Here is a 19,283-nt window from a genome sequence, read left to right as displayed (position 1 = left end):
TCTTAAGGCTGGAAGTCTCCTCCTCCTGGAGCCTCAGGAATCCGGTCTAGATGGGGGGGGGGAGCGGGCGGCGGCTAGCGAAGACAGACCACTTCTTCACCATCGCAGGGCAGCTTTCACGACTTCAGAGCTGGGTGGTGACAGCAGTCGGTCTGGTTCCCAACTTCTGCTTTTTTCCACAAGTCAGGGTCAGCATCACGCATCAGCTTCGGAAGGTGATCATGGGAAACAGGAGGGGAAGGAATCTCTGAAGACCACTCTCCTCCGGGCCTAATTCACTGCGCGAATAAACGCTAAACGGATCACTCGACGAACCGGGCGCAGAGCTGGCGTGATGGGATTCCCCGCGGAACGGGAAATAGGTGGGACCGCCGCGCTCTGGCTCCGTATAGTTCCAGACCGGCCCATTCACTCTGTGGTGTAGGTTTCAGGTCGACCCTGTAAAATCGAAGGGCCAAAGTCCGGCGGAATCGGAGGAACTACATTTCCCAGCAGGCCGTGGGCGCCGGCGTGCCTGCCCTTCTTCCCGGCGCGTGCAGAGCGGTCTCTGGTTGTGGGTGTACTGGCGGACGCATGGATCCTGGCGGACGCATGGATCCTGGCGGACGCATGGATCCAGGCGGATGCATGGAACCAGCCGGCCGGTGGCAGAATCTGCCCAGCGGGCCTAGCCTAAAGCACTTAACTGACCCGTCTTATGGGATCCCGCGGGAGCAGCAAAAGCCGGCGTTGCAGGAACTGACGCGGGCGCATGTGGAGTCCTTCAACTACGCTGTGCGCGAGGGGCTCAGCCACGCGGTGCAGGTGAGCCCGGTGTCCTCCCCGGCTCCTGTCCGCTCTGCGTTGCCTGGCGCCGCTTGCCCCTGTGCGTCCTGCGACGGGGCGAAGCTTCGAGGCGGGCAGAGGAGAGGGGCCCCGCGGGGCTGGAGGAGGGAGGCGGGTGGCAGGGTGCGTGTGTGGCTCTGGGGGAGTGGGACATCCGGGTAGGGGGGGAGAGGGAAGGGGAGTGGAGCCTGCGTGGAGTGGGGCACTGGCCTCGGGTAGGGGTCCTAGATAGATGGCTTGGAGGTCCCGATATAATTCCAAGTAGTTGTACCCCTCGGTCGCGCCACACCCCGCGCGGGGCCTGGCATCTGTAGTCGACTTGACTAGGGGAATACTAGATGCGTTTGTCACTGCTGGATTTCTCTGTGACTGGAACCCGTAGTGTTTTGTGGGACAGGTCCAGCGTGCGGTGACAGCCATGCACAACGCACGCGCTTTCATATCACTGGGAGTTTTCACTTCTCCGAGAAACTTCCCTGAAAAGGTTCTGAGCCCATTCACCCAAAGACCGTACTGGGGGAGGTCGTCCTTCCACGGTTTTCTTCGCTCACAGCTTTAAAGGGAGAAACTGCTGGACAGTTTCTGAATTAGGTGGGTGTTGAGGAAGATACAGATGAGGCATAGAAGCGAGATTGGGTAGCCGTAATACTTGCTCAGCGTTAAGTGATTGATCTAAAGGATAAGGTAGGAGAGATCAAGTGAAGGTGGTGGTGGGAGGTCGAGTCTCCTTTAGTCAGCACAGCCACCGTCTCCAGGTGCTAGGCTCTGAGGGCCAGGAGGAGGCAGTCCTGTGTGAGACACAGTTCTTGCTTTTGAGGCCTTGGTATCACGTTTTGCGAGTGGAGTGGAGGAGAGGGACACATGGAAGCAGTCAGTGCCTGTACTCTGGAGAACTCTGCCAAGCACTATGGTAGGGTATTTGAGGAGCACATAGGAGGCAAGGCTAATCCAGGTGCTTGAGACAAGGCAGGGTCAGGTGAATTGAAGGGGGGAGGAGAGTGCACTCCCTCCAGGGGAAGCGGAAGAGCACAACTCAGGGGACACCACCGTGTGGGTTTATTGGGTAGGATTTGTGTCCTGAGAAGTAGGGGTAGTAGATTTGCCAGTTTCTGATACTTGAACTCTCCAAATAATGCAAGAGCATTGAAGTTTCTTTGAAGATTAATTAATACTCCTTTACCTTTTGGCAACAGATAAGGCTGATGAAAAATATTTGTGTCGTATCTCTGAGAAAAACCATATCTAATTAAAGGTTAATGAGCATTGGGGTTTATTGAAACAGTGAAAAAAGAGCCCGGGATTCAGATGATCAAGGAAGACTTGCTCTAAAATAAAAATGCACGTATACACAAGACTTTTTAGGAGGAGTCATAGATAGACTGGCGGTTCTCAAACTTTTTGGTCCCAGAACAATCTCCTGCTCAAAAACTCTTGAGGGAGGGGCACCTGGGTGCCCCTGTTTCCTCCACTCTCTGCCTGCTTCTCTGCCTGCTTGTGATCTCCGTCTGTCAAATAATAAAATAAATAAATAAATAAATAAATAAATAAATGAATAATAAATTAAATAAATAAATGAATGAATGAATAAAAATCTTTGAAATAAAAAAAAATTCTTGAGGGAGCGTAAAGAGCTTTTATCAGTATTTACTCTATTAGAAATTGAGGTTGAGAAGTTTTTACAACACTAATTCATTTAAAAGATAAACCAATTAGATACTAACATTTTTAATAAAAATATTTTGGGGAAGGATCAAGGTGGTGGTTGCCAGGGTGTAGGTCCTGGAAGTCTGATGGCTGCAAAGGGCAGCTGGGACCATGGTGCTGTTGGGTACACAGACAGCCTCCCACATTACCAAGGACTTGCTCTTGGGGCTGTATCCCAGGAACCCTATCCCAAGACCCCAGAAGAACTGGCCACTGCTGCCAAAGAAGTATAATACGGGGGTGGAAGACTACCAGCCATACTCAGATGACAGACAACATGGGGTGCAGCGACTACCAGAAGCTCCCTGACCACTCTTGGCAGGAGAGGGATCCATGGTATGACTGGGACCGCCCAGGCCTGAGGTTGAACTGGGATGAACAGATGTACTGGAACCTTGACATGTCCATTGGGAGCCTTGTGGACACATCTCCTTTGCCTGTTTCCTGAACTCTCATGTGTAAGCACCTCTTGGGCTTTGTGGCCTTCATGGTGTTCATGTTTCGGGGTGGGGAAACTTATGCCACCTACCAGCCCATGGGGCCAAAGCGGTGTCCTTATAATAATCTGTACCTGGAACGAGGCAGTGATCCCACTGAAGGGCCCAAGCTTGTGGTTCTTTATGAGATCTGAGGAGACTCCATCAGCTTTGTTCCCCCTAAGCGACTCCCCTATTTCTAGAGATTTAACTTTAATGAAATCCCTGATAAAACTTAGTGCTATGGTTTAAAAAAATTTTTTTTCTAAAGCAGAAAAAATTAAAGGTAAATGATATTTTTGCACATTTTTAAAATGTCTGGCTTATTAGAAGACAGCTGGATTCCCATTTCTGCTTCTGTATTCAATGTCTTGCAATATGTTGTTTTAATTAAAAGTACATGTAGAAAATGTAACCTGCCCAGATAATGATGCTGCACCGTAGCTGGTACCGTGAGACTAGGAGAAAATGTTGTTGGAAATAACACAGTAAAGTAAGTGACTAACAGAGTCCAGGGAAGAATAACCTTTGTCATATTTTTGTTTGTTTAGAGTTTTGCCCAATTTGGGGATGGGGGGGATGGATTCCTTCATTCTGTGAGTCCAAATTAATACATCACAGTCATCTTTTCAGAATACAGTCGATTCTCATTTTTCAGGAATTCGTATTTATTAATTGCCTACTCACTAAAATTTATTTGTAACCCCCAAGTCAATATTCACCATGTGCAGGGGCACCTGAGTGACCCAGTTTAGGTTAAGCCTCTGCCTTTGGCTCAGGTCATAATCTCAGGGTCCTGGGATGAAGCCCCACTTTGGGCTCTCTGCTCAGCAGGGAGCCTGCTTCCCCCTCTCTGTCTCCTTGGGATCTCTCTTTGTCAAATAAATAAATAAACTCTTAAAATATTCACCACATGCAGAGTGGTGAAAAATTTGAATTGCCCAACGGCCATCATCCCAACTGAGGTCCAAGAAGGTGATGCTCCACTTTCTTGTTTCAAGCTCTTGTACTATAAATAAGTATCCTTCTAGAAGTCTGTCCAGTTTTTCTCATTCTGGTGCTTTTTATTAGTGATTTCACTGTTTAAGATGGCCCTCAAGCACAGTGCTATCTAGTGTTCCAAGTGCAGAAAGGCTATGACGTATCCCTTAGAAAATCTGTGTTAGATAACCTTTGTTCAGTCATGAGTTAGTGCTGTTGGCTGTGGGTTCAGTGTTCATGAATCAACATATATATTGAATAAGGTATCCTTAAAACAAGGTTATGTATTGATCAGTTGACGAAATGTAGTCAGGGACCCACAGGAACCTAATTTTGTCTTTCCCCTCAGAACGGTGGTTCAGTATTCACTAATCCAGTGTTTGTGTCAACTTTATAGACCAGAGCTATCTCAAGTAATGAGATCGTATTGAGATATAGATAGTGCAGCTATGGCTTGAAAAAGTGAATCTTCTCCCTTTTAAAAATTAATGCTTAATTTTAATCCTTAAACAGGACAGATTAAAATTTTGTTTTAGAATAAAATACTAAATTCTAAAGCAATGCCAGCTTTAGATAAAATTGTAAAATTTAGAAAAGGTCAACTGAACTGACATGAGGAGGAGAATATTTTCTTGGCTCCACTTTCGGCATTCTTGTTCTAACGCTAAGGCTTAGGGGTTCATAATTGGTTGTAGGGGAGCTCAGTGATGCCCTTTCCTCAGAAGAGCAGAGCTTCCCCCAGGGAGCAGTGCAAAGAAGCAGCTGTTGTGGCAGAGGAAGAACCACGACCCCCACCTGTGGCTCTGGCTTCAGAACGAGGCCACCATGGAATGAAATGTACAGATATCAAAGAAGGGCATTAGAGTGTCCGGTCCTAAATCAGCAGGTGTTTCCATTCCTTGCCTGTTAGGCGCAGTCCCATTTGTATGGCTACATACTTAGCAGACACCAAGTATAACAGAGAAGGCAGACACTTGGTTCAGAGAACAGCTTTGTTCTGTACATAACTGTCCCTCGAGCCTGCTACGAATGTGAGTTGTAGTAGACCGTCATCTGAAGTAGTACATCATCGTTTTAGGGACTTGGGGTGTGAGTACAGTAGATGTAGCTTTAACCCTCTTCCTAGATAGGTCACCTGCAGCATGGTAGGCATCAGTGCGTGTAGAACGTGCGGGGTTTGGAAGAACCCTAGAGAAAGAGGGTCTTGGAGAAATGCAAGCAGTTAATAGTATGGATTGTATTTCAGGCTATCCCTCCCTTTGAATTCGCTTTCAAAGATGAGCGCATCTCCCTTACTATTGTGGACGCTGTCATCAGCCCGCCCATGGTTCCGAAAGGCAACATCTGCAAAGAGCTCAACATTTATCCAGCCGAATGCCGGGGCCGGAGGAGCACCTACCGGGGCAAGCTGACGGTCAGTACAAGTGACAGCATGCGACCCTCACACGGTGCGTCTGCGAGACTACAGCTGACGCCTCATAAAGCGTATACCAGAATTCTGCTTTCTTAGCATGGTCGTCCAAGAGATTCCATCTTCTAAATTGAAAGCATATGCTCATTTACTTTCCGGCCTTCCTCCTTACTCTCTTAAAATACTTGTTCTTGTAGATGCACACAGTTTCTTTTTCTTAAGTATTTTTTTTTCTCTCCTTTTCCTTTAGGCTGATATCAGCTGGGCAGTGAATGGAATCTCAAGAGGAATCATTAAACAGTTTCTTGGCTACGTTCCCATCATGGTGAAGTCTAAGCTTTGCAACTTACACGGCCTTCCTCCCAAAGCCCTCATTGAGCACCATGAGGAAGCAGAGGTAACTGCGGGCGCCCGGTATGCTGCAGGGCCGGGCGATGCTAGAGAAGGCCCGAGGTGGGGGCGAGAAGATCCGACACTCATCAGTGGGAATCAGGTTTTCCTTCTCTGCTTCCGTTTCTGGTTAGGTTAAACGGGGCTGGCTCCCTTGTGTGCATCTTGTGCTGGGCTCAGAATGAGGCTCAGAGACAGTGTATGAGAAGTGGCCGTACGGTTAGAGAACATTATTATTGTGGGGGAAGAATTGACAGGCTCTTCCCGAATTTTCCAGAGGATACACATTTAGAGATGTTCTGTTTTACCAGCAGTAAGACTGTGTGAGCATATTAAACGCTTCCCCTACCTTCCCTTCGGCGTCTCTTTCAGCCACGGTAGGTGGCTTTGCAGTATTGAGTTGGAGTGATCAGGAGCACAGACTCTGCCTGGAGCGGGGAGACTGTAACATGTAACGTGCTGGGATGAGCGTGATGGTGTCAGATCTGGGTTTGACATACAGATGCTCCACTTAACCACTTACGTGGGTTTGGGCACATTCCATCTTTCTGAGCCTCCATTCCCTCTGCTGGGCATAACAACTGTGCCTCTTGTTATTACGAGGATTAAATGGGATGGTAACATAGAATTCCTAGCATGCTTACACCTGCTTCAGAGTGGGGCTGCCACTGTAGTAGTTTTTGGGTTTTTTTGTTTTATTTTTTTTTTTATAGAAATGAGATATTAGAACTGTGAAAAAATAGTTTCCTCTTTAGCTAATCTGAATTTCTGGTTTCCAGAGGGTTTTGTTTTGTTTTTTTTAAGATTTTATTTATTTATTTAACAGACAGAGATCACAAGTAGGCAGAGAGGCAGGCAGAGAGAGAGGAGGAAGCAGGCTCCCTGCTGAGCAGAGAGCCCAATGCGGGGCTCGATCCCAGGACCCTGGGATCATGACCCGAGCCGAAGGCAGAGGCTTAACCCACTGAGCCACCCAGGTGCCCCATCCAGAGTTTTTGTACAAAGTTTTTTTTTTAACTTATTTGGGAAACCTTATTTGCCTGGAAGCAAATGGCTATTGTTTTCATCTCTTTACAGTAAGGTTTTTTTGTTTTTGTTTTGTTTTTTAAACATCATATGAAGACAAATCATTTTAGGGGACAAAAGGACAAGTTAGGTCGAGCCTGTCCAGTGGAAGAAAGTACCCTGATTTTCTTCCGTACTTTTCTCCCAGGTCCCCAGAACCTTTTTAATGTACTTGAGAAGACTGTTGGTTCACACACTAACAGATTCCATACAGTTTCCAAGGGATCTGTAGACCTTTTCGCCTCCGTGTGTACCTGGCACTATATCTGGCAGGTAGTTTCATGTTTATAACTAATGTATCTAATTTTTTTAAATTAACATAAAATGTATTACTTGCTTCAGGGATACAGGTCTGTGAATCATCAGTTTTACACAACTCACAGCTCTCACTATAGTGCATACCCTTCCCAGTGTCCATTACGATTAATGTGTCTTTGTTTAACAAATTATACTTCATCTCTTCGGCAGGAAATGGGAGGCTATTTTATAATAAATGGCATTGAAAAAGTCATCCGAATGTTGATTATGCCTCGGAGGAATTTCCCCATTGCAATGATCAGACCAAAATGGAAAACCAGAGGACCTGGCTATACTCAGTATGGTAAGTTGTAGTGACTTTTGGAATGTTCTTTTAGAAAAGTTTTGTTTTTCTGGGGCGCCTGGGTGGCTCAGTGGGTTGGGCCTCTGGTTGGCTCAGGTCATGATCTTGGGGTCCTGGGATCAAGCCCCACATCAGGCTCTCTGCTTGGCGGGGAGCCTGCTTCCTCCTCTCTCTACCTGCCTCTCTGCCTACTTGTGATCTCTCTCTCTGTTAAATAAATAAAATCTTAAAAACAAAAAAAAAAAGTTTTGTTTTTCTAGTATGCATTTCTGTGCTAAGAATTTATAGTGAAAAACCCTACTTTCTATTATGTGTTCTTTTTTTCACATTGAAAGAGCACATGTATTTATGGTATTGCTTACAAAGATGGAGGTTGGCCTGACTTTACCAGAGGTTAGTATGGGTCTCAGAAGTCTCCTGGAGCAGGCTGCCATGGCATTCCTCTTGGGGTCCCTGGCAGACAGCCACCTGGACTCTGAGCACTCTCTGTGACCAGGCCTGGCTTCTAAGACAACATTTTACATTCTTGGGCAGCCCTGCAGTTAAATAATTGAGCTAAAAATCAGCCTCTAATGATAGCCCGACGTACTGGGTCTAGAATAACAGCAACTCTGCAAGTCACAATGTCTAGTCATTTATCCTTTTGCATCACTGATGCAGAGTGTCTCAATGATCTTTGCTTAATGCAAACAAACTTAAAATCTAAAATTCTGCTTTTCTCCATTTGAACTCTTTGATCAAGCCATCATCTCTTGACTGGATTCCACAGGGTATGAGGGATATAAAGTGCTATGTGATCAGGCTTCACAGGGTGCCAGTGATACAGCGTGTTATAAGACACGGACCCTGCTCTGGAAGGAAACTTTGGAGTTGGATTAAATTTCTGTAGCTTCGGTTACTAAGAGGTTTTCAACCAGGGAGGTTTTGCACCCTAGTGGACATTCGGCAATGGAGACGTTTTTGGTTGCCAGTCTTTGCTAACCTTCGTGATTTGGCTCTATTTTTAAGAGGGTAGATAGGGGCGCCTGGGTGGCTCAGTGGGTTAAGCCTCTGCCTTTGGCTCAGATCATGATCTCAGGGTCCTGGGATTGATCCCCGCATCGGGCTCTCTGCTCAGTGGGGAACCTGCTTCCCCTCCTCTCTCTGCCTGCTGCTCTGCCTACTTGTGGTCTCTTTCTCTCTGTCAAATAAATAAATAAAATCTTTAAAAAATTTTATTTAAGAGGGTAAACATTATTCAGAAGAAAAAACGACAGAAGCAGTTACAATATTACTGAGTTTTTGACTTCTTGCTTTGTTTCAATAGGAGTCTCAATGCACTGTGTGAGGGAGGAACATTCTGCAGTCAATATGAACCTTCACTACTTGGAAAATGGCACGGTTATGTTGAACTTTATTTATCGGAAAGAACTATTTTTTCTTCCTTTGGGATTTGCACTTAAGGTGTGACTTCATGAATATATTTCTTTTGCTATGAAGACCTTCACTGGGGGGTCACGTTCTGTGCAGAATGGATGGATAGGGTCTCCTTAGCGGTGTTCATGCTGTACCAGCTGTGCACTGCTCCATAACAAGTTCTCCAAAATTTGGTGGCTTAAACCATCTGTAAATATTTCCCTCTTACTATTTCTGTGGCCGGGAGCTTGGAAGTGGCTGGGACTGGGGGACACGTCTGCCTTGGGATGTCAGGAGGTTGCAGTGAGATGTAGGGGCTGTGGTCATTTAAAAGGCTTGACGAGGGGCAAAGGGTCCACATCCAGGGTGGTCGCTCACAGCTGGCCCATCATTATGGGCTATTGGTGGGAGGTCCCAGTTCCTCCGCATGGGCCTTTGGACTGGCTGAGTTAGCAAGGCTATACCTGCAGTCCCTTCTATGACCTATCCTTGAGAGTCACACATCCACCTTTCCACTGTATTGTCTTGGTCCCACGGGCCAGTGCTGACTTAGTTTGGGAGGAGGCTGCATAAGGCTGTGAATGCCAGAAGGCGAGGCTCACTGGGGCCCTCTTGCCATCTTATCATATAGCCTCTAATGAGAGCCCTACCTACCGTATCTAGAATAACAGCATCTCAGCAAGTCACAGTGTCTAGGCATTTATTCTTTTGCGTCACTGATGCAGAATGTCTTATCAATCTCTGTTTAACGCCGAAACAACTTAAAATCTTATCTCGGAGAGTTCATTTCCATTCACCCATAGTGGAGTGTTAATTTTTCTTGGATATTAGAAAAATAGAGAATTGTTACTAAATGGGTAAAATGGTTTAGTTATTATGAGTAATTCAAAAGAAAACCTTTCTTTTTTTTCTTTTTTTTTTTTCTAGGCGCTTGTCAGCTTTTCCGATTACCAGATTTTTCAGGAGCTCATGAAAGGCAAAGAGGAGGACTCTTTCTTTAGGAACTCCGTTTCTCAGATGTTAAGGATCGTCATGGAAGAGGGTTGTTCCACACAGAAGCAGGTTCTTAACTATCTAGGTGAACGCTTCAGAGTCAAGCTCAGTCTTCCTGACTGGTGTCCAAACGAACAAGCTGCAGAGTTTCTGTTTAAGTATGTGTGGTTTTGCTTAAACTGCGTTTTTTTTTTTCGTGGGACGGAAGGTGTCAGTGGTTCTTTTTATTGGTTGTAGTTAGTGCTGGTGCGTCATCTGGGACTCAGAATGTACCTGTGGGTAGGATTCTGGTCTAAGGAAGTAGGGGCTAGCCCTGTGTTTCCATGGCCATTCTCACCTTTTCCTTTTATGGTAGTTTCATTTTATTTTATTGTACTTTTACACTTTTACTTTGAAACAACTTAGGATTTCTGGAATCGCTGCAAAAATAGTATGGTGGACACTTCCATTCGCTATTCGGTATCATTTTGACAACATTTGCTTTCGTAATTTCTCTGCATGTGACAAACATGTTTCTTTGTGCAACATTGGAAAGTTGTAGGCAGGACGTCCCTTTGTTTCCCCAAGGCAAGGACTCTGGGTTCTATAACCACTGTCTAGCTCTTAGCACCATCCAGTATGTAGCCATAAGACCCATCAGGAGCCCTTGAATGGTCAGTACAACTGAGAAACTGAATTCTTAAGTTTATTTAATAATTTTAATTAATTTGGGGCACCGGGGTGGCTCAGTGGGTTAAAGCCTCTACCTTCAGCTCAGGTCATGATCTCAGGGTCCTGGGATTGAGCCCCACATTGGGCTCTCTGCTCAGCAGGGAGTCTGCTTCCCCCCCACTTCCTGCCTCTCTGCCTACTTGTGATCTCTGTCAAATAAATAAATAAAATCGTTTAAAAAATAATTTTAATTAATTTAAATGTAAATGGCCACCATTTTACACACTGTGTTGTCCAGCACAGCTCTGGACCTTGTGACGATGTGCTGTCCTTTTGCTTATGTTGCCAGTGAAGATGAAAAGCAATTTTTTGAAAACGAGTAAGCTCTTCTAGGTAAAGAGGAATCAGGCCCCTTGGTCAGTAGATCATCAAGGACGAGTAGTAACAAAATGGTTTTTTAAAAAGCTTTGCTTTCTCTTTTGACAGCCAGTGCGTCTGTATCCACCTGAAATCCAATACGGAAAAGTTTTATATGCTTTGTCTCATGACCCGGAAGCTCTTTGCATTAGCCAAAGGAGAGTGCATGGAGGACAGTCCGGATAGTTTAGTGAATCAGGAAGTCCTGACACCCGGTCAGCTCTTCCTCATGTTTCTGAAGGTAAGTGCCTGCTGCTCTCGCCCCGGCCAGCTGCCCTTCTCGTGGAATACTGTGGCAGTTTCTGGCAGTATTGTTTCCTGCGTGGTTATGATTTGTAGTTTGGGTGTGTTACATAGTCCGCCTTTTCTTTATGTGTGTTTACTGAGCAGTAAGGGACTTGATCAAAGATCTTAGTTTATACCAAATTCAGAAATGTCCTTCATGGGGTGCCTGGGTGGTTCAGTGGGTTAGTCCTCTGCCTTCGGCTCAGGTCATGGTCTCAGGGTCCTGGGATCGAGTCTCCCATCAGGCTCTCTGCTCGGCGGGGAGCCTGCTTCCTTGCTCTCTCTCTGCCTTTTATGCCTGCCTCTGCCTACTTGTGATCTCTCTCTCTCTCTGTGTCAAATAAATAAATAAAATTTAAAAAAAAAAAAAGTCCTTCATGTTTCTTAGTGGCTGAGTGAAGACAATAGCAGATCTTGGTTGTAACATTAATGACCCCGAGTGACTGGCCTAACCATGTGTCATTTCCTTTTGCATCATTTTTGTTTTAAGCTTCTAAACCTCTGAACGTGGGACACAATAAGAATCTTCAGGAAGGTACACGACAGTGACCTAATCTGAATCACAGCCTTGCATTGGCCATCCCACTGAGTGTTGCTGCAGAGATTGAAGTGTCTGTCATTTCTGTGCTTGGTTCTGAGGGCTAGGGCTTCTCAACCGTGAGGGAGCAAGAGCGAGTGCCGGGCTGCCCTTGCTGAACTTGAGAACAGATCAGGTGGGCGCCATGCCTCGCCTTCTGTGACGTCTCCCTTCCCTGCCCTTAGCACCGTCTGCTCAGCCTCATACGCCTCAACCTTTTAGCGGGAAGGCTGGTGGACCTCTCAGGAAGGCTCCCAAGAGGCCTCTCTGGCTTCTCTTGCTCTGTTGTGTGCAGCCTTTACATATAAGTCCCCAGTCAGCTGGGGACTCACACCTAGTCCCAAAAAGTGCGAGAACCTAAAAGAACGCAATTTGGCAGGAAAAACTGACCTGCAGTGCAGGGAGCTATTTATAATTTTTACTGATTCTACTAAGTATGACAGTTTGTATGTTTCACTGTAGAACTGTGTTTGATTACAATTCAGTGCCTCAGTCTTTATCAGAGGTGTTAGGTTTGTGCGCCTGCTACCTTTCTAGAGTCTGGAAAATTCTTTTTTTTTTTTTTTTTAAGATTTTATTTATTTGTTTGACAGAGATCACAAGTGGGCAGAGAGGCAGGCACAGAGAGAGGGAAGCAGGCTCCCTGCTGAGCAGAGAGCCCAATGCAGGGCTTGATCCCAGGACCCTGAGATCATGACCTGAGCCGAAGGCAGAGGCTTAACCCACTGAGCCACCCAGGTGCCCTAGAGTCTGGAAAATTCTTAATACTGAAATACGTTTGGCCCAAGTGGTCTTGTGATGCACTGCTTCTTGAGGAAAAGTTTGTTGTGAGGCTTAAGTAAATATGCCAAGGGCCAGCATACAGTACGTGCCCAAGAAATGCTGCTTGCTCTCTTAGCAAGTTAACGACAAAGTGACAGGAGGCAAACGTGTGACTAGGGAGTGAGGTTAGCTCCTCATTCCCCCAGTCTCCTCCTGTCTTGGGTTGCAGAGCTGCTCCCCATGTCTCTTGATCCTCGCTTGCCTGACTTTCTCTTCTCTTTTCTTTCTTTTCTATTTTCCATTGTGTTTCAGATTTCTGGGAGAAGAGTCAGTCTTGGGGCGCCTGGGTGGCTCAGTGGGTTAAGCCGCTGCCTTCGGCTCGGGTCATGATCTCAGGGTCCTGGGATCGAGTCCCACATCGGGCTCTCTGCTCAGCAGGGAGCCTGCTTCCTTCTCTCTCTCTCTCTGCCTGCCTCTCAGTGTACTTGTAATTTCTCTCTGTCAAATAAATAAATAAAATCTTTTAAAAAAAAAAAAAAAAAAAAGAAGAGTCAGTCTTTCCTACTAGTTTGTCAGCCATCTTGTATTTTGGGTGTCATTTGGAGACTTTGACCTCCTTTTAGTCGTTTTAATTGGTAGGACAACAGGCTGCTGCTTGGTCTTAAAGCTTTGTTTTTGTTGCCCGATTCTCCCTGTCGAAGCTGTTCTGACCGCTTGATAAAGGCCCTTTATTTTGGTTGTTTAAATATTTTATTTACTTATTTGACAGAGACACAGCGAGAGAGGGAACACAAACAGCAGAGTGGGAGAGAAGGAGCTTCCTGCTGAGTAGGGAGTCCGATGTGGGGCTTGATCCCAGGACCCTGGGATCATGACCTGAGCTGAAGGCAGACATTTAATGAGTCACGCAGGCGCCTCCGATAAGAGCATCTTTTTTTCTTTTTTTTAAAGTTTTTTTTTTTTTTTAACTTTATTTATTTGACTGAGCCACCCAGGCGCCCCCGATAAGAGCATCTTAATGAAAACACTCTAACGCCAGAGCAAACCACTAGTGTCGAGAGTGTTGACTGGCAGTTTTGCCCCACTCCAGGGGACATTTTACGGTGCCCAGAGACAGTTCTGGTAGTCATGGCTTGGGGGATGCTACAGGCCTCCAGTGGGTTAGGGCCAGGGACACTGCTGGACATCCTACACGCATGCTGGGCCCCTCACCATGAAGAACTATCCAGCCAAAATGTCAGTAGTGCTGAGGTGGAGAAACTCTCATCTACAGGCGTTTGTAGATTCTATCTTAATAATGCCTGACCTGGGGCGCCTGGGTGGCTCAGTGGGTTAAGCCTCTGCCTTCAGCTCAGGTCATGGTCTCAGGGTCCTGGGATTGATCAGTCCCTGCATCAGGCTCTCTGCTCATCAGAGAGCCTTCTTTCTCCTCTCTCTCTGCCTGCCTCTCTGCCTACTTGTGATTTTTCTCTCTGTCAAATAAATACATAAAATCTTTAAAAAAAAAAAAAAAAAACAAGAATGCCTGACCTATAATAGTGCATGGTTTTCAGGTTTATAGGCCAGACATTTTCCATGTCAAATGTATAAATTAGTGGGCCTTTGTTGCAAACGTACAGATTACATGGGAGTAAATACAAAACGTGAATAATTTGAATGTAATGGCTTAAATTTTATTTTAGGAAAAAATGGAATCTTGGTTAGTATCTATTAAAATAGCTCTAGACAAGAGGGCTCAGAAGACGAATGTGTCCATAAACACTGAAAATTTGATGAAGATTTTTAATCTGGGAACAGACCTTACAAAGCCGTTTGAGTATCTTCTTGCTACTGGAAATCTACGTTCTAAAACAGGTAAAACTAAACGGATTGGCTTTGTTTTAGTTGCACTGCGTTTGCTCAGTGTAGATTTATATATTGCTAAGAGAGGTTCTTTTTGAAAGTGATCTTGTCCCTTTCAGTAAAGACCGATTTCGTGTTGTAAATTTGACAAATGTGTTTCGGTCTGAAGGACTTGAGACAAGGCATCCGTGGAGCTTAAATCTACTTCTCGCTGTCACGTGCATCTCTGTGGCTCTTTCCAGAATACTAAAGACAGCGTAGCTCTGTGAGGAGCAGTCACCAGGACAGATAGTCTGGGAGGGTTGTAGATGTGTTCCTGTCCCTAAATCAGGTGCTTTAGAAAGGCCTGGAAGACTTAGGTGGTCATTGAGAACCCAGAAATATGCTGGTTTTGTTGTTTGTGGGTTTTTTTTTTTCCCCCAAACAGATGGTACTAATGCAGTTTTTTTTTTTTTTTTTTTGAAGATTTTATTTATTTATTTGACAGGCAGAGAGAAAGAGGGAAGCAGGGTCCCCGCTGAGCAGAGAGCCTGATGTGGGGCTCGATCCCAGGACCCTGAGATCATGACCTGAGCCGAAGGCAGAGGCTTTAACCCGCTGAGCCACCCAGGTGCCCCCAGTGCATATTGTTCTTAAGGATAACAACTTCTTACACATTCTCCCCGCCTCAATGATGGGTCCCATTTAGTTACTTGCTGTTTCATATTCATTTAACATTTCCCCCTAAGGAGGTAGTCATAGAGGAGAGAGAGAACCAGGAGACTGATATAATTTGGAAGTCTGGGGGGTTTTACTGCCTTTTTTTGTAAACTCTTCCCACTCAGGAGAGCTAATAAACTTTCTAATAACTCACTGTGTAATTTATAGCGTGCCCTGAGGTGCTTGTCCTCAGAGCCTCAAATCAAAAGAGACTTGTGTTTTTATTTTTATTTTAATTTAATTTAAATTTTTTTTAAGTTTTTTTTGTTTATTTGACAGACAGAGATCACAAGTAGGCAGAGAGGCATGCAGAGAGAGAGGAAGGGAAGCAGGAAGCAGGCTCCCCACTGAGCAGAGAGCCTGATGCGGGGTTCGATCCCAGGACCCTGAGCTGAAGGCAGAGGCTTTTTAACCCACTGAGCCACCCAGGTGCCCCGAGACTTGTGTTTTTAAGTTGAGCCTGTTTCTGAATGATTTTTGTTTTATGAAGGTCTTGGCTTCCTGCAAGATTCTGGCCTTTGTGTTGTGGCTGATAAGCTGAACTTCGTACGCTATCTCTCCCATTTCCGCTGTGTGCACAGAGGGGCCGATTTTGCCAAGATGAGGACCACCACGGTACGCAGGCTGCTGCCGGAGTCCTGGGGCTTCCTGTGTCCTGTGCACACCCCAGACGGGGAGCCCTGCGGCCTCATGAACCACTTGACTGCTGTGTGCGAGGTCGTTACACAGTTTGCGTACACGGCATCTGTTCCCGCTCTGCTGTGCAGCTTGGGTATGTGGGGTGTGGCCAGAAGCCGTCTCGTTTGGGTATGTGGGTTTTAACAAGTGCAAACTATTAAGGTTTGCTTCTTTGGAGGCTGAGCAGAGAATTCCTGTAAGAATTGTTTCTTCTTCTATGCTGGAGTTGGTCTGATCTCTTGGCTCTTTGTAGGACAGGTACATTTTTTTTGTTTTAAATGAGTGAAGGAGGAATTAAATATGGTTTTGTTCTCTCTCTCTCACACACACACACACACACACACACACACCCCTCCCCAACTCCCAACCAAAAAAAGATGTCAAAGCATTTGAAATAAAGCAGCATTCAGGATTGAATATCAAAAATAACGTTTTGGGTCACTCTCTGTGCATCTGATTTCTTGACCACTACATCTCTAAGTATGGAACCCTGTCATTTTTCAGGAAGACAGTTGAAAAGGAGTAATCTAGTCTGTACCATCAGAGACATAGTCTTTGTTCCCGGGGATCTTCTGGCTGCTCTCTCTGCTTTGGCTGAATGTCCTGGAACGCCCACAAAGCAAATACATTTTAACAAGTAGGCAAATTCACAAGTGTGGAATCCACAAATAATGAGGGTCACATGTAGTTAGGCTTTGGGGGAAAAGTTCATCTGTTTCCATGGTTCAGCTCAAAATATAGAAGGTATACATACACCCTTGTCCCCCAGCTGCTTTCCCCCAGACAGAGTCACTAGCTGCTCATGTGTCCTTGCTGCAGTGACTTAGAAACACTAAAGCAATAAAAATATGTGGTTTAGAGACAAGATGACTAGCTGTCTAAAATGACGAAGCGGTTGCTGAGCCCACCTGGAGGGACTTCTGGCTGTAGGAAAAAAGCATTCCAACGTGAGCATTCTGTGTGTTTATTTCACCAGGGGTCACTCCAGTTGACGGAACTCCACACCGACCGTACAGCGAGTGCTACCCTGTCCTGCTGGATGGCGTCGTGCTCGGCTGGGTGGATAAGGAACTCGCTCCTAGCATTGCAAATTCGCTCCGACATTATAAGGTGATCTTGCCTCTTGGTGAATTATTCTATGTCTTGATCTTCATTGTCAGTCTTTTTCTCATTGTTGAGGTAGCCGCAGGACTGTCCAGAGTGGTCAGAGGGTCTGGAGATCAGAAGCTAATTCCTAAAATGCCTGGGTGGCCCAGTGGGTTAAGCCTTTGCCTTAGGCTCCAGTCATGGTCATGATCTCAGGGTCCTGGGATCGAGTCCTGCATCGGGCTCTCTGCTCGGCGGGGAGCCTGCTTCCCCTCTCTTTCTGCCTACTTGTGATCTCTCTCTCTCTGTGTCAAACAAATAAATAAAAATCTTAAAAAAAAAAATGATACAAAGGTGCCCGTACATCCCCTGTAGTCACAGAGTCTTGTCTTGTGCTGACCTCATAGGTTGGGTTCAGTGACAGATACTTTGACCTGAAAGCATTTTTTTTTGGTAGTTTCCTTGAGGCCCTACTCTAACAAATTTTAACTTTTTTTGTTTTATAAATACTAGTGGCCTATAGGGGGCCTCAAAATAGCTTCTTTGTATTTCAAGTAATATGAGAGATAGGCAAGATACAAGTCATGTCCTGTTGGCTTCTGGATCTTGAAAGTATATTTTTAAAAAATCAAATAGAATGACATCTTTTAACTAACTTACTTGGAATGTTCCTAACGAGAGTATTGTTACGAAATGATGAGCATTGAAGAATTGTTCTTTGGCAACAGGATGGGTTGTAGTTCGTGCTCTGGTCTATTTGGTTTAGTTTTGGTTTTTTAGTTTTTAAAATTGTTTTACTTTGGTATAATTGTAAATGTAAAGATGTTTGAACAGCACTAAGAGCTCCCATGTACCCATTCCCTGGTTCCACCAGTTGTTACGTTTTGTTCCACGTGGTTTATCCATTTGTACGCTCTTTATAAACAGGTACATAGTTTTTTCTTCTGAACCATTTGAGGGTGGTAGACAGATAAGACGCCTTTTCCACAAAAATTGCAGAGCATTCTTTTTCAGAACAAGGAGTTTCTCTCCTTAGTAATCATAGCATGCATTTTTTTTTTTTTTTTTTAGATTTTATTTATTTATTTGACAGAGAGATCAAGGAGGCAGAGAGAGGCAGGCCGAGAGAGGGAAGCAGGCTCCGCACTGAGCAGAAGCCCAACGCGGGGCTCGATCCCAGGACCCTGAGATCATGACCTGAGCCAAAGGCAGACACTAAGCCCACTGAGCCGCCCGGGCGCCCCACTGTACTCTTTTTAGCATCAGGGTAATGGAATGTGCCCCTGAAACTCAGATGATCCCAGTTGTCTCAGTCAGGTCCTTTATGGCATTGTCCTTTATGGTGTTGTTTTCGCCATCCTGGGCTGGGCCCTGGGCAGCATGTATTACATATAGTTACCATGTTGCTTTCATCTCCTTTACTCTGGAACAGTCCCTCAGCCTTTCAGGTCTTAACTTTAAAAAAACAACAAAACAAAACAAAACCTACAGGCCAGTTATTCAATATTCTTTAATTTATGTGGGCATGGAGCTTTCTGATGATGTGATTCAGGATATGCTTTCAAGAGGCACATGAGGCTGGCCTGTCCCGAAGCTGGCTGTGTTAATTATGATCACTCTCAGGTTGTCTCTAGGTTGACCCGCTGCACCGTTACCAGTTTCTGTGTAATTAGTAACTTGTGGAGAGAGATTTGGAAGCTACATGAAAGCCCTTGCCCTCATTAGAGTTTCCCCCATGAACTGGTGACTTCTTTGCAGAATTATTACTATTCTGGGGCATCTGGGTGGCTCAGTCAATTAAGTGCCTGCCTTCGGCTTGGGTTATGATCCCTGGGTCCTGGGATTGAGCCCCAGGTCGGGCTCCCTGCTCCGCGGGGTCCTGCTTCTTCCTCTCCCTCTCCACCTGCTTGTGTTCCCTCTCTTGCTGTCTCTCTGTCAAGTGAGTGAATAAAATCTTAAAAAAAAAAAAACAAAACTGCTCTTCTATTGAGGATTCTTTGTTGAGTTTGTTACTACTGTGATGGCTGCCAGATGGTTTCCTAACTTTATTGTTCCTTTGGCATTTATGAGTTGCTGTTCTGTAAGTAGAGTTTTCCCTTCTCCATTTGTTTATTTATTCACATCAGCATTGATTTATAAGATGCTTGTTTCATTTCATGAGTATTCCATTGCTGCTGCTCATTTTGATGCTCAAACTGGATCCGTTTGTCCCTCTCCAGAAGTCCCTGTCCTTTGGTTTTGTTTATAAATTTACATAATAAAATTTACCATTATAACCATGTTAAGTTCTGTGCCATTAAGCACATTCATACTGTTGTGCAACCATCACCCTGTCCATCTCCGGAAGGTTTTCGTCATCCCAGACTAAAACCCTGTCCGTTCCACAGGAACTCGCCATTTCCCCCTTCCCTGATTCCTGGGACCGTTCTTCCACTTTTCTTTGTG

General features: G+C 45.3%; 1 protein-coding gene across 1 annotated transcript in view; it reads left to right on the top strand.

Moving 5' to 3' along the window:
- Positions 1 to 482: 482 nt before the first annotated feature.
- Positions 483 to 19,283, top strand: part of POLR1B (RNA polymerase I subunit B) — a 30,304-nt gene continuing 11,503 nt past the window's right edge. Inside the window, exons 1-10 of the mRNA XM_032352756.1 lie at positions 483 to 804; positions 5,233 to 5,400; positions 5,648 to 5,794; positions 7,321 to 7,453; positions 8,760 to 8,896; positions 9,776 to 9,999; positions 10,979 to 11,150; positions 14,216 to 14,387; positions 15,565 to 15,846; positions 16,729 to 16,862. Coding sequence (XP_032208647.1) covers positions 574 to 804; positions 5,233 to 5,400; positions 5,648 to 5,794; positions 7,321 to 7,453; positions 8,760 to 8,896; positions 9,776 to 9,999; positions 10,979 to 11,150; positions 14,216 to 14,387; positions 15,565 to 15,846; positions 16,729 to 16,862 — 1,800 coding nt within the window. The 5' untranslated portion in view covers positions 483 to 573. The remainder of the gene's footprint in view (positions 805 to 5,232; positions 5,401 to 5,647; positions 5,795 to 7,320; positions 7,454 to 8,759; positions 8,897 to 9,775; positions 10,000 to 10,978; positions 11,151 to 14,215; positions 14,388 to 15,564; positions 15,847 to 16,728; positions 16,863 to 19,283) is intronic.

This window comes from Mustela erminea, chromosome 7 (assembly GCF_009829155.1).
Source record: "Mustela erminea isolate mMusErm1 chromosome 7, mMusErm1.Pri, whole genome shotgun sequence".
NCBI classification, from domain to species: Eukaryota; Metazoa; Chordata; class Mammalia; order Carnivora; family Mustelidae; genus Mustela; species Mustela erminea.
This window is presented reverse-complemented; position numbering and strand designations above follow the sequence as displayed.